Source organism: Delphinapterus leucas, chromosome 16 (assembly GCF_059928025.1).
Source record: "Delphinapterus leucas isolate spDelLeu-1000000601 "Yukka" chromosome 16, BTC_Dleu_Yukka2, whole genome shotgun sequence".
NCBI lineage: Eukaryota > Metazoa > Chordata > Mammalia > Artiodactyla > Monodontidae > Delphinapterus > Delphinapterus leucas.
The window spans coordinates 61,823,005-61,838,324 of record NC_143144.1 but is presented as its reverse complement, the minus strand read 5'-3'; the positions used below and the strand labels follow the sequence as shown (position 1 = coordinate 61,838,324).

General features: G+C 39.4%; 1 protein-coding gene across 2 annotated transcripts in view; it reads right to left on the bottom strand.

Moving 5' to 3' along the window:
• Window positions 1-15,320, bottom strand: part of INA (internexin neuronal intermediate filament protein alpha) — a 28,939-nt gene that overhangs the window by 4,086 nt on the left and 9,533 nt on the right. The window contains exon 3 of one of the 2 annotated variants that reach the window (XM_022568879.3): window positions 8,413-14,565. The exons of the other annotated variant lie outside the window; for it this stretch is intronic. Coding sequence (XP_022424587.1) covers window positions 14,256-14,565 — 310 coding nt within the window. The 3' untranslated portion in view covers window positions 8,413-14,255. Of the gene's footprint in view, window positions 1-8,412; window positions 14,566-15,320 lie in introns of those variants that run through there. 2 annotated transcript variants of the gene reach the window in all.

Genomic DNA, 15,320 nt, shown 5'->3' with positions numbered 1-15,320 from the left:
TGTCCTCTCCCAGTGCAGATGCAGGGAGAGTGTTTAATTCTCCCAACAGTGATGTGTGACATGTGTGAAGTGTTGCCAACCAGGGAAGCTCACCTGAGCCCTAGAGTCCAGAGTGTTTATTGGAGTCAGTCACATAGGCATGCAGCATTGATACCCCAGCACCCTCCCAGTAGTCAAACTGATATGGCATGTCCCAGAGCCCCAGGTGTACAAAAATAGGCATTCACCATAAATCACATTGTGGCATAAACTACATAAACTTACTTAGCATAAACTAAGTAAGAATGCTGATTGACTGGTTTAAAAATCTGTACTTCCAAAGCCAATGTGACCTTGGCTACATCAACAGAAATACAGTTTTAGATCAAGGGAGTTTATACTTTTAATCTCCAATGCATCTTGTATCCAGTTCTGGGTAGCATACCTCTAGGATACTGACAGATGGGAAGGCAGTGGGATAGGGAACAGTCAGAGGGAGAGACTCGGGAACAAAAAAAGAGCAAGCATTGAGCAATTGCTTCTATGTTGGAGAGAGAAGCAAAAAACAGCAGTGAGAGGCAATACATGATAGCTGTCTTCAAATAACCAGAGGGTCAAAGACTTAGATGAGGGAAAAAGCACAAGCAAGAACAGACAAATGCCCTGTCTTGCCTTGAGTTAGCCTTACTGCCGTCACCAGCAGCATGCATTTACTTTAGTTAAGATCAAATTTTTTTCAAGAGGGATTTTTGCTAGGAACATAAGCAGGAACAGAACTAAATACCCAAATCTGCACAAGTGAGACGATATGAAGTGCAGACTCCAGAGCCTAACTTCAATGGCTAGAGAAAGATTCGTTTGGTTGGTACATCTTGCAGGTCCCTCTGCTTTTGTTTAAGCCCTCTCTGAGCAAAGATGCCCAGAGGGCTGGGCTGTGGTAATAGTAGTTCGGCAGAATGTGCGCTTGGCAGGTTTCTCAGTTCCTCCCTGAATGCCATCCCAATCTTTTCTCTCTGGTATCGTCATTTCCTCTGACTTTGGGCTTCACTGAGCTTCCCCTCTGCTTCCACTGCATTGCCCTTCCTTCCTGATTGAGTGAAATACATTCTTACCTAGTTTCTGACAATCTCTCCTCTGGACTCAAAGTTGACACAGACCTTGCACACACTCACACAGTGACTCTCCTACAGCAACTTCGGCTTTGAATTCTTGAAAGTAATGCCATTGACCAGTTTACTTGTCCTATTCAGTCTACCCAAAGTATAATCTCAGTGGTTCAGTCCTAGATGAATATTCTTGTAGGATGACCAGGTCATAATTGCTTATTAGATACATGTGTGACTAAAATTTTTTTTTCCCTTTCAAGTTCTAATAGTTGCAACATCTGTGGTGTATTTTGTTATCTTGGAAAGCCCTAGCAGTAGAGAAGATTCATGCAGATGCTGGTTCTGAATGTTTATTTTTGCTGTCTTCAGCAGATCATGACCAAAGGGTAGGTCCTCATTTTTAACCTTTTTCAATATGTTGTTGTTGTGTACATGAGTTTTATTTTTGGCCTCTCTTCAAAACTGGACTGATGAAATCTAAATTTTATTATCTATTGACATTAATAGTCCATGCATAAATGAAATGCCATATTGATCTTCTGAAAGCTTGCCAAGTATTTACTTACATAGAATGGATATTATGGTTTGATCTTTACTGAATTTTGATTTCAGTTTGTTGGTGTCTATTGTTTTACAGAGGTTATAATTGTGATACTATTTTCATTTAAGTGAGAAAAGTTTTTTTCTTCTGTTTCTAAGAAAGTGTTCTCCCAAAAGAAAATCTGGTTAAATAACATTTTAAATCAGAAGATGAAGAAGACAGTATTTGCCCGGAACAGATTTTACCCCCCGAAAGACACAGAGGCAGTATTGCACACTGGTTAAGGACATGAATTGTGAAGCCAGACTCACAGCTTTGACTTCTAGCTTTGCTATTTTCAAGCTGTGTGATCTTGAACATGTTATATAACTTCTCTGAGCTTTAGTTTTCCATATCTGTAAACTGGGACGTGGTACCTAACTCAAAGACTTATGAGAATTAAGGCACTCAGAACAGTGGCTGGCATATAGTCTATTTTCAAATTCAAATATGGTCCCTATATAGTCACTTCTTAGATTGCTTTGCTGAGTTAGCTTCTAATGAATAAGTAGGTCCATTATTATTAAAAGATTGATGTTAAACTATCTTTTTCCCCCTTTTTTCTTTCTTACATATTTTCTCTATTCACTTCCTTCTATTAATTACTGGACGAGGGGTGGGGATACAGGCTCTGAGGTTGGACTTGAATTCTGCTTTCACTTTAATTCTAATCTTACCTCTGCTGTTTCTACTTCACAGACTACGTCAGTCCATGGACAATTTCAGTTGCCAGAAAGGAGTTCCTTTTGCTGAGCTTACATCTGGCTTAGGATAAAGATAAAAGATTGTCTAGCCCTAAAGGACATCAAGAATTCTGTATGTCATGTATGAGTCCTTATGCCAGGAAATCATGGGAGATGGAAGTTGCCCCTTTCATTTATTCACACTTATGGCATAGCAGATAAATCTGAGGTAAATTTGTTTTAATAAGCCCTTCTAAGGAAAAATGCTTTTTTGCACTGCGTAATAATCAGCAATTAACTAGACCTGCTACTGATTGTATTCCAAAATTCCAGCCCTCATGTTAATGATTTTGGTTACACTCTGCTGAGCATTCTCTAACCCCTAGGAGAACGTGATAAAACTGGGATGCAGTGTCTCAGAACAGAGACCACTTGTCTCATCGGGGGAGAGAGTAGCCATGTGGTGATCTACAGTAATTAATCAATGAGGAAGGGAGCCTGGAGACCCTTCCAAGATCAATCTTCATTTTTCTTTGTAGCCTGAGCTTTCTCTATTTTGTTTTATTCAGAATCACTGAAGCACTGTAGAAACATAATTCTTCAAATATCTGTCGTATGACTCACTGTTTTATGACAATCCTGGTGTGTGTGGATGTGTGTGTATATTTCAAGGGATTGAAACAAAGAATTTATAAATCTTAGCTCGTCCCCACCCCCACCTAGTAAGCTTGTGAAATAGCATAAAACATGAGGGCAACCAAGTCATCTTCTAGGAGATGGACAGAGGAGTAGAGAAGCCTTCTGATCTACATAGTAACCATTCCTTTCTCCCTTTAAGTGTATGTGGCAGGGGCCGGTAATGTAATAAAAACAGTCCTTTGTTTGGCTGGATTCACGAGCACTCACCCCATTTGCAAATGGCATAGCCATGTGAGATATTGGAAAATAGCAAAGGCATGGGTGACATCGATCTAACCTGTACATTAAATCTGAATATGCAGCAGAGCCAGTAATGTATTGTCTATAAAGAAAAATAAAATTTCACATAGGAGCTCTGTTTTAAGATCCTGCAAAGCTCCCCTCAGTTATTTCCATTTTAAATTAGTACTGTGCTTTCAGGTATGCCAATTTATTTGGTTCTAAGAAACAAAATGTATTCTCATGATTTAGATGTTGCTTAAGAGCAACTTAGAGATTTCTGACGATATAATAATAAAAATAAAGCTAGTTGAAAATCAGTGATCACCACTCATAAGCAAGCAATATTTCTAGCTATTCTTTCTTTCGTTTACATCCAGGGAGATTTCTGGCTTTTTCTCCAGGCTCTGTTTTGAAATCAATACTACTCTTATTAGGTCTGGCTTACGTGTTCCTAATGGAATTGCTTCTAACTGGTTTGACCCAGGTGGCTGTACATAATGGTCTCAGCTGGAGCAGAAGGTATGGTAGACTTCATAATTATATTTTTCTGATAGTTTCATAAATCGTCTATCAATGGATTTTTAAAATTGAGGTGAATTTACATGACATAAAGTTAATCATTTTAAAGTGAATAATTCAGTGGCATTTAGTACATTCGCAGTGTTGTGTAGCTACCACCTCTATCTAGTTTCAAAACATTTCCATCATTCCACAGTAAAACCCCATCCCTATACCCCTTTTCTCCAGCCCTAGCAACTACCAGTGTGCTTCCAGTTCTGATGGATTTTAAATACATTTCAAAAACTGTCTCATGTTTGCCTTTAGATCCATGAATGGTGGTTCTGGGCTCCCTGCTTATGTTCACAGGTAAGTTCTAAAAGTTCATCCCCAGGACTTTGTGTAATTTGCATTATCTCTGGAAGTAAAATTTGGACTCTAGCTTCCAGACTATTGTTCAAATCTTGCCCCCATCTTTAGCCAGTACAGTAGAATGAATTATAAGTATCCTGGATTTATTACCCCTTGAGGAGTGGTCCCTTCTGTAATATTCCCTTATTTCCAGGCTCTTTGATACTGAGCTACAGAAGTCCTTTAAATTATTTTTTTAAACTCCTTTTTAAAAAATAGGTAAATAGCCCCCAATTCTATATAACTTTTAGCAGGAGCAAGGGGAGACTCATGATTGGATGGGCCCAGAGCCCAGTTTTGGTCGGTCTGCCACCATCTTACTGCAATACAGGAAGGCAGTAGGCTCAGGAAGTCTGCAAAGTGTAGCGGTTTGCCTTTGAGACTTGGTGTTGCTAAGGATTTCTGGGGCAGAGAAACCTTAAGTGAAACCTGGTGAGGAAGGGGTGAAAAAGAAGATAAAAAGAAAGATTTTTATTCCCTCAAGTGAGTGGACTTTCTTTTACATAGAAAGACAACGAAGGAAAGAAAAGCAAGCATTGTAGCATCAGAAGACCAGGGTTCAATTCCCAGCTCTGTTACTCACTATGTGGCATCAGACAAGGGTTTTAACCTTGTCATTCCAAGGATCTATTCCTTCATTTGTCAAATGGGTATACAAATACTACACCTAACGAGGGTTGTGAGGCTTAAATGAGATCATTCTATGTTTACTGCCTAGTGCAGTGGCTGGCATATAGTAAGTATGTACTGAATAAATAATAGCTGTTATTAATACATCTCAGGATGCAGAGGATCACATTGCCTAGTGACTCTGAAAGTCATATTGGATATCATTAATGTGCTTTGTGGACAGGCTTCCCCACAATCTCACAGACTCACTTTCTTGTCCTGTTCCATCATAACAGTTGATGTTGCTGCTCCCCTTTCCTTCTCCTCCCTGACTTATGAGTCTGAACACCATTTTTCCCTGTTACTATAATTGTTCTGATTTAATAATTTATCAACTCCATAATATGCTTTTTTTTCTTTAAATCACAGTGTTACTTCTGCCATTCTTTCTCTCTTTTTTTACAAATACACTTTTTTGGGGGCTGCGTTGGGTCTTTGTTGCTGCGGGCGGGCTTTCTCTAGTTACGGCGAGCAGGGGCTACTCTTCGTTGCAGTGCGTGGGCTTCTCATTGTCGTGGCTTCCCTTGTTGCGGAGCACAGGCTCTAGGTGCGCGGGCTTCACTAGTTGTGGCATGAGGGCTCAGTAATTGTGACTCGCGGGCTCTAGAGTGCAGGCTCAGTAGTTGTGGCACACGGGCTTAGTTGCTCTGTGGCATGTGGGATCTTCCCGGACCAGGGCTTGAACCTATGTCCCCTACACTGGCAGGCGGATTCTTAACCACTGCGCCACCAGAGAAGTCCCCCATAATATGCTTTTAATGTCTTTCTTTTATAAACGAGCTCATGGCAATTAGTGGCGACTCATTGAAAATAGGAGATACAAATGAGTCAGAGCCAGAAATTATATAAATTAATGAAAGGACTCTGGTCTTGCATAGAGAAGGATTTATTAACCATCTAGTACTATTCTTAGAAGCGGCAACCAACATCTACATTACAAACCCGTGTATTGATGAGACTGTTGTTCCTTAATAGGCCCTGAAAGATGTTTTGATTACTACAAAACTCTCATTGTTAATGTGCAACTAACATCTTTTTCACTAGCAGTACCACTAATGTATCTTCAAGTGGCATGAAACTGCCCTTAGCCAGATGGACTAAGAATGACAGTATTGTTCGGGATTCAGCAAGCTCCAGCTTCAACCACTAGCACCAGCTGTGAATTGCATCCATATATTCCCTCATTTGCAGTCTCCATCCTGGAACCTGGGATGGCCTTAGGGAATCTCAACTTGGCGTCCATGGACTCCTGGATACCCCAAGTAGATAGTCCTAAAGGAGTCACAAGCCCCTTGATCTTTACAGTTTTGTGTGTGCATTCTTTTTTGGGAAGAGGATCCATAGCTTTCTCCAAGGGGTGTTTAATCCCAAAAAAGGTTAAGAATCATTATAGTAGAGGAAAATTCTACTACTGCTGCCCATGTTCTACCTAGACATCTGGGTTCTGCAAAAGTATAGCCTCATTTTCAAAGAAGGAAAAGATTCTTATCATTTTGAAGAACTTTTTATCATGTGACTTCTGCCAGTTCATTCTCAGAAATCTTCACCAAGTTAAGCTAGTTAAATTATTATCCAGAACGCGATTGGTTCAAGGTGGCAGAGTAGAAGGATGTGTGCTCACTTCCTCTTATGAGAGCAACGGAATCACAACTAACTGCTGGGCAATCATCGACAGGTAGACACTGGAACTCACCAAGAAAGATACCCCACATCCAAAGACAAAGGAGAGACTGCAATGAGACGGTAGGAGGGGCGCAATCACAATAAAATCAAATCCCATGACTGCTGGGTGGGTGACTCACAAACTGGAGAACAATTATACCACGGAAGTCCACCCACTACTGGAGTGAAGGTTCTGAGCCCCATGTCAGGCTTCCCAACCTGGGGGTCCGGCAACAGGAGGAGGAAGTCTCAGAGAATCAGACGTTGAAGGCTGGCAGGATTTGATTGCAGGACTTCAACGGGACTGGGGGAAACAGAGACTCCACTCTTGCAGGGCACACAGAGTGGTGTGCGCAATGAGGACCCAGGGAGGAGCTGTGACCCCGTAGGAGATGGAGCCAGACCTACCTGCTAGTGTTGGAGGGTTTCCTGCAGAGGCAGGGGGAAGTTGTGGCTCACTGTGAGGAGAGGGGCACTGGTGGCAGAAGTTCTGGGAGGTGCTCCTTGGCATGAGCCCTCCCAGAGTCTGCCATTAGCCCCACCAAAGCACCTGTAGCCTCCAGTGCTGGGTCACCTCAGGCCAAACAACCAACAGAGAGGGAACTCAGCCCTACCCATCAGCAAACAAGTGGATTAAAGTTTTACTGAGCTCTGCCCACCAGAGCAACACCCAGCTCTACCCACCATCAGTCCTTCCCATCAGGAAGCTTGCACAAGCCTCTTAGATAGCCTCATCCACCAGAGGGCAGACAGCAGAAGTAAGACCTACAACCCTGCAGCCTGTGGAACAAAAACCACATTCACAGAAAGAGAGACAAGATGAAAAGGCAGAGGGCTATGTACCAGATGAAGGAACAAGATAAAACCCCTGAAAAACAACTAAATGAAGTGGAGATAGGCAACCTTTCAGAAAAAGAATTCAGAATAATGATAGTGAAGATGATCCAGGACCTTGGAAAAAGAATGGAGGCAAAGATGGAGAAGATACAAGAAATGTTTAACAAAGACCTATAAGAATTAAAGAACAAACAAACAGAGGTGAACAATACAGTAACTGAAATGAAAAATACACTAGAAGGAATCAATAGCAGAATAATTGAGGCAGAAGAACGGATAAGAGACCTGGAAGACAGAATGGTGGAATTCACTGCTGCGGAACAGAATAAAGAGAAAAGAATGAAAAGAAATGAAGACAGCCTAAGAGACCTCTGGGACAACATTAAATGCAACAGCATTCACATTATAGTGGGTCCCAGAAGGAGAAGAGAGAGAGGAAGGACCAGAGAAAATATTTGATGAGATTATAGTTGAAAACTTCCCTAACATGGGAAAGGAAATAGCCACCCAAGTCCAGGAAGCACAGAGAGTCCCAGGCAGGATAAACCTAAGGAGAAACACACCGAGACACACAGAAATCAATTGACAAAAATCAAAGACAAAGAAAAATTATTAAAAGCAACAAGGGAAAAACCACAAATAACATACAAGGGAACTCCCATAAGGTTAACAGCTGATTTCTCAGCAGAAACTCTACAAGCCAAAAGGGAGTGGCATGATATATTTAAAGTGATGAAAGGGAAGAAACTACAACCAAGGTGACTCTACCTGGCAAGGATCTCATTCAGATTTGATGGAGAAATCAAAAGCTTTACAGACAAGAAAAAGCTAAGAGAATTCAGCACCACCAAACCAGCTCTACAACAAATGCTAAAGGATCTTCTCTAAGGGCAAAACACAAGAAAAGAAAAGGACCTACAAAAACAAACCCAAAACAATTAAGAAAATGGTAATAGGAACATGCCTATTGATAATTACCTTAAATGTGAATGGATTAAATGCTCCAACCAAAAGACACAGGCTTGCTGAATGGATACAAAAACAAGACACATATATATGCTGTCTACAAGAGACCCACTTCAGACCTAGGGACACATACAGACTGAAAGTGAGGGTATGGAAAAAGATATTCCATGCAAATGGAAATCAAAAGAAAGCTGCAGTAGCAATACTCATATCAGATAGACTTTAAAATAAAGACTGTTTACAAGAGACAAGGAAGGTCACTACATAATGATCAAGGGATCAATCCAAGAAGAAGATATAACAATTATAAATATAAAAGAGGAAACCAACAGTAACACAATAATAGTGGGGGACTTTATCACCTCACTTAATGGACAGATCATCCAGACAGAAAATTAGTAAGGAAACACAATCTTTAAATGACACAATAGACCAGATAGATTTAATTGATATTTATAGGACATTACATCCGAAAACAGCAGATTACACTTTCTTCTCAAGTGAGCATGGAACATTCTCCCAGATAGATAGATCACATCTTGGGTCCCAAATCAAGCCTCGGTAAATTTAAGAAAATTGAAATCATAGTAAGCATCTTTTCTGACCACAATGCTATGAGATTAGAAATAAATTATGGGGAAAAAACCCCGTAAAAAACACAAACACATGGAGGCTAAACAATACGTTACTAAATAACCAAGAGATCACTGAAGAAATCAAAGAGGAAATCAAAAAATACCTAGAGACAAATGACAACGAAAACACGATGATCCAAAACCTATGAGATGCAGCAAAAGCAGTTCTAAGAGGGAAGTTTATAGAAACAAGAAAACTCTCAGATAAATAATCTAACCTTACACCTAAAGGAACTAGAGAAAGAAGAACAAACAAAACCCAAAGTTACTAGAAGGAAAGAAATCATAACGGTCAGAGCAGAAATAAATGAAATAGAAACAAAGAAAACAATAGCAAAGATCAATAAAACTAGAAGCTGGTTCTTTGAGAAGATAAACAAAATTGATAAACGTTTAGCCAGACTCATCAAGAAAAGGAGGGAGAAGACTCAAATCAATAAAATTAGAAAAGAAAAAGAAGAAGTTACAATGGACACTGCAGAAATACAAAGCATTACAAGAGATTACTACAAGCAACTCTATGCCAATAAAATGGACAACCTGGAAGAAATGGACAAATTCTTAGAAAGGTATAACCTTCCAAGACTGAACCAGGAAGAGATAGAAAATATGAACAGACCAATCACAAGTAATGAAATTGAAACTGTGATTAAAAATCTTCCAACAAACAAAAGTCCAGGTCCAGATGGCTTTACAGGTGAATTCTATCAAACATTTAGAGAAGAGCTAACACCCATCCTTCTCAAACCCTTCCAAAAAATTTAAGAGGAAAGAACAATCCCACACTCATTCTACAAGGCCGCCATCATCCTGACACCAAAACCAGACAAAGATACTACAAAAAAAAAAAAGAAAATTACAGACCAATATCACTGATGAATATAGATGCAAAAATCCTCAACAATATACTAGCAAACAGAATCCAACATCACATTAAAAGGATCATACACCACGATCAAGTGGGATTTACCCCAGGGATGCAAGGATTCTTCAATACATGCAAATCAATCAACGTGATACACCATATTAACAAATTGAAGAATAAAAACCATATGATCATCTCAATAGATGCAGAAAAAGCTTTTGACAAAATTCAACACCCATTTGTGATTAAAAACTCTCCAGAAAGTGGGCATAGAGGGAACCTACCTCAACACAATAAAGGCCATATACGATAAACCCACAGCCAACATCATTCTCAATGGTGAAAAACTGAAAGCATTTCCTCTAAGATCAGGAACAAGACAAGGATGTCTGCTCTCGCCACTGTTATTCAACATAGTTTTGGAAGTCCTAGCCATGGCAATCAGAGAAGAAAAAGAAATAAAAGGAATACAAATTGGAAAAGAAGACATAAAACTGTCACTGTTTGCAGATGACATGATACTATACATAGAGAATCCTAAAGATGCCACCAGAAAACTACTATAGCTAATCAATGAATTGGGTAAAGTAGCAGGATACAAAACGAATGCACAGAAATCTCTTGCATTCCTATACACTAACAATGAAAGATCAGAAAGAGAAATTAAGGGAACAACCCCATTCACCACTGCAACAAAAAGAATAAAATGCCTAGGAAGAAACCTACCTAAGGAGGTCAAAGACCTGTACTCAGAAAACTACAAGGCACTGATGAAAGAAATCAAAATGACAGAAACAGATGGAGAGATATACCATGTTCTTGGATTGGAAGAATCAATATTGTGAAAATGACTATACTACCCAAAGCAATCTACAGATTCAATGCAATCCCTATCAAATTACCAATGGCATTTTTTACAAAACTAGAACAAAAAATCTTAAAATTTGTATGGAGACACAAAAGACCCCAAATAGCTAAAGCAATCTTGAGGGGAAAAAATGGAGCTGGAGGAATCAGACTTCCTGAGTTCAGACTATACTACGAAGCCACAGTAATCAAGACAATATGGTCCTGGCACAAAAACAGAAATATAGATCAGCGGAACAGGATAGAAAGACCAGAGATAAACCCATGCACCTATGGTCAACTAATCTATGACAAAGGAGGCAAGGATATACAATGGAGAAAAGACAGTCTCTTCAATAAGTGGTGCTGGGAAAACTGGACAGCTACATGTAAAAGAATGGAATTAGAACACTCCCTAACACCATACACAAAAATAAACTCAAAATGGATTAGAGACCTAAATGTAACACCAGACACTATAAAACTCTTAGAGGAAAACATAGGAAGAACACTCTTTGACACAAATCACAATAAGATCTTTTTTGGACACACCTCCTAGAGTAATGGAAATAAAAACAAAAATAAACAAATGGGACCTAATGAAACTTAAAAGCTTTTGCACAGCAAAGGAAACTATAAACAAGCTGAAAAGACAACCCTCAGAATGGGAGAAAATATTTGCAAATGAATCAACGGACAAAGGATTAATCTCCAAAATACATAAACAGGTCATGCAGCTCAATATTAAAAAAACAACCCAGTCAGAAAATGGGCAGAAGACGTAAATAGACATTTATGCAAAGAAGACATACAGATGGCAAAGAAACACATGAAAAGCTGCTCAACATGACTAGTTATTAGAGAAATGCAAATCAAAACTACAATGAGGTATCACCTCACACCAGTCAGAATGGGCATCATCAGCAAATCTACAAACAACAAATGCTGGAGAGGGTGTGGAGAAAAGGGAACCCTCCTGCACTGTTGATGGGAATGTGAATTGATACAGCCACCATGGAGAACAGTATGGAGGTTCCTTAAAAAACTAAAAACAGAATTACCATATGACCCAGCAATCCCACTACTGGGCATATACCCAGAGAAAACCATAATTCAAAAAGACACATGCACCCCAATGTTCATTGCAGCAATATTTACAATAGCCAGGACATGGAAGCCACCTAAATGCCCATCGACAGACAAATGCATAAAGAAGATGTGGTACATACATAGTGGAATATTACTCAGCCATAAAAAGGAACGAAATTAGGTCATTTGTAGAGATGTGGATGGACTTAGAGACTGTCATACAGAGTGAAGTAAGTCAGAAAGAGAAAAACAAATATTGTATATTAACGTATATATGAGGAATCTAGAAAAATGCTACAGATGAACCGGTTTGCAAGGCAGAAATAGAGACATGTAGAGAACAAATGTATGGACACCAAGGGGGGAAAGCGGGGGGTGGTGGTGGTGGTGGGATGAACTGGGAGATTGGGATTGACATGTATACACTAATATGCATAAAATAGATAACTAATAAGAACCTGCTGTTTAAAAAAATATAAAATTCAAAAAAAATTATTATCCAGGTACAGAATACACTGTCTTTCATCATTTGATTGATTTGATTTCCCCACTTCCTGCCATGAACTGTCCACTTAGTGCATTATGTGTTTCAGACCAGACAGTCTGCAGACTGCCCGAAGGCCTTGGCAGGGAAAAAACAAACAAACAAAATAACATTAAATGAAATTAAATGTGGATGCAGGAAACAGACAACATATGGTTTCTGAATGACTTGGGGGTACACCTGTCTCACTGAACCAAAACAGTGCTTCTCTCAGTTAAAGCAGCAAAAACCACGAAACACAAGTTATGTTGGTGGGATTCATGTGACTTTTAATTCTCATTTTACTAACATTTTACAGTAAGTGTGGGGAGTAAAGATGGGGTGGAGTAAGGGAAAGGAAGAAGCGAAAAGTATTCTTTCAAGTTCCGTGAACGACTGAAGCATGTGCTAGGATAAGAAAGTTCAGTAAAAGCATCATGTCCTTTTCACCACAGAGTTCCTAATGGAGATGTGTGACAGAGATATAGCAACTCTTTAGATCTGGTGGAAGTGACTCCAACAGAGAATTAATTCTGCATCAAACTTGGCACACATGGAAGACTGGGCAATGCAGCTGCTACACAGCTGGGCAGATGAAAACTGAACTCTCCAGAATCTACTTCCTAGCATGTGAGTAGGAGCATGTGTGCCTCTTCTCTGGTCTGAGTATCTCTTCGTCTCCAGCAGGGAAGGGAGACCCCACTAACCATGCAGCAGTGGGAAAACTGTTTGGGCAAGACTCTTTTAGAAAAGAGAAATATTTCTTTTTTGTATTCGCTGGTGGTGTTGATTGACCAGAAGTGTCTTTTACTTTTGGGCAGGAGCATTGTGTCCTGGTGATAACATAATCTATACTTAGCACTCTTAAAAGGTGTAAGAGTGAAACCAAGGCCTCCTTAGGACCTAGACTAGTGGGAAGGGGAATATGTGGATTCTGTCTAAGGGTAAAGGCATGAAACAGCTAATTCTCTATCACCACAAATGAACTGCCACAGATAAATGAGACCTTGGCTTTTCCCCTTCATACAAATACCTCTTCTAGCTTATACTACTAAATCTAAGGTCAGCTTAATCACAGTTTGGGATTAACTGTGCTTCTAAAGTTAAGGTGAAAAGCTACACTCAATGAAGTATTCCTTTTTCCTGATTAAGTGGATTTGAATAAGCTAAAAGCCTAAAATCTAGGGACTTTTTTCAATATTTTATTTGTTGGGGGCAACCCATAAAACTTATCACTGCCATTTCTTTTAAACTATAGCAATAGAAGGACATGAAATGGACAGGGAGAAGTCACTACACAAATCACAGAAATGGTCAGCATGCATCTAATTCTACTTATTGAGCAGAGAGAGCTAAAGGGGGTAAGTTCTTTTGAGAAGAACCGAAATGTATTTCAAAGGGATAAATACTACACTAGCCTTTTTTTTTTTTTCTTCTGAATGGAAGAAAAGGATATATGGAATTGAGGGGGGATGGGAGGGAAAGAGTCCATTAAACAAACACCTATCATTTGTGAAACAGTTCTATCAGAGTGGTGTCAGGTGTGGACCGTGGGTTTATCTTTGGCAGTGACCTTATGTTTTAGGTATCTAGAGTGAGATTAAATAGCTGGGTAATGGCTGGGTATGGTGAGTGAATATAGGTTTTAATTTCAATTCACAGCAAAATGATGATGATCACAGATTTAGTACCTTAGTTTGTACTTCCTCTGTACCTGAATCATCTATTGCTGTGAAGCCTAAGGTTTAGGTGAGAAAGCTGCATTCTTAGATAACTCCTCTGTGATTGCTCTAGGACTGCGGTTTGCTCCAATCTAAGGTGTGGTTTTCTTATTAGAGAAAGTAAGTATTCAATGCTAAATATGTGACTGAAGCCTTGAAAACATTGTATAGTGGCGACAGGTGTTTTGGATCAGGAATAGGCTGTTTAACAAGTCAAATGCATATTATCCCCTCTTAAGCATTAACTTTTTTCAAGCAACAGAATTATATTTTTTGGCTTGAAATGGTGCTTTCTTCTATATTTGATTTCTCGGTTTTCTTAGCAGATATCACTGTCTCCTCCAATATTTCTTCAAAACTTTCCCCTATCTGGGAGGTTTTCTTCGTGGCTACCTTAGAAGCCTCCTCTTCCTCCTCCTCTTTCTTAAGAGACAGCCCAGTGGATGAGACTTTGGAGGTGGTAGAACTGAGGATTCTAGGAGGGAGCAGATAGCTTGGATTGGGAAGTGGATTCAGCCCTGAAATGCTTAATCCACTGGTGCTAAAACGTGTCTCTTCGCCTTCCAGCAGTTTCCTGTAAATCCAACAGAGAAAAACTCTCAGGAAGTCAACTTGAAACTTTTAAAGAATTTAACCCTCCAGCCTCTATTCATTTTAGAAAGATTAGAAAGATTTTGCAGTTTCTTCATGAGATTGAGGCCAATAAATATTGAATTTCAAGGCTCAAAGACCTGGACTTTATCTGGCATGTGCACACACACACTCAAACACACACTCACACACACACACACACACACTCACAAATCTTTAGCACAAGCTGCGTTTAAAGCACTGTCAAGGGGAAACCTATCCTATTCGCAAATACGTTTAAAAAAACCCTACAACTCCCCTTGGTTTCATCACACCCATTTTTGGCACTTAGAGTCTACAAAGCTCTAAGGAGAAGTAATTTTACTAATTAACACCTTAAGTGCAACAGGGATAAGAAGGTAAGAAGTCCACAAAGGAATTGCCTAATCAGCCTGAACTTGAGATTTGTATTTTTTTCAACGTGTAGGGGTACAAAGGAAATGGAATCAGCAATAACAGAAACCAGTGAATTACACTGTTTCAAATACCAAGTTTTTTCCCAGCCTGGCTTAAACAGCATCATAAAAGCATGGCCCCAATACCTTTTTCTCTCATAACTCTAATAATTTTTATCATTTTTTTTTAAATCAGAAACTCAAAACACTATCAACTCCTCTTGGAGTTTTGTTTTGAAGTAGTATACATAGTGTAAGGAAAAAAAGAAAAAATTTTCAGACAGATCTGGGGTTGAGTTTGAGC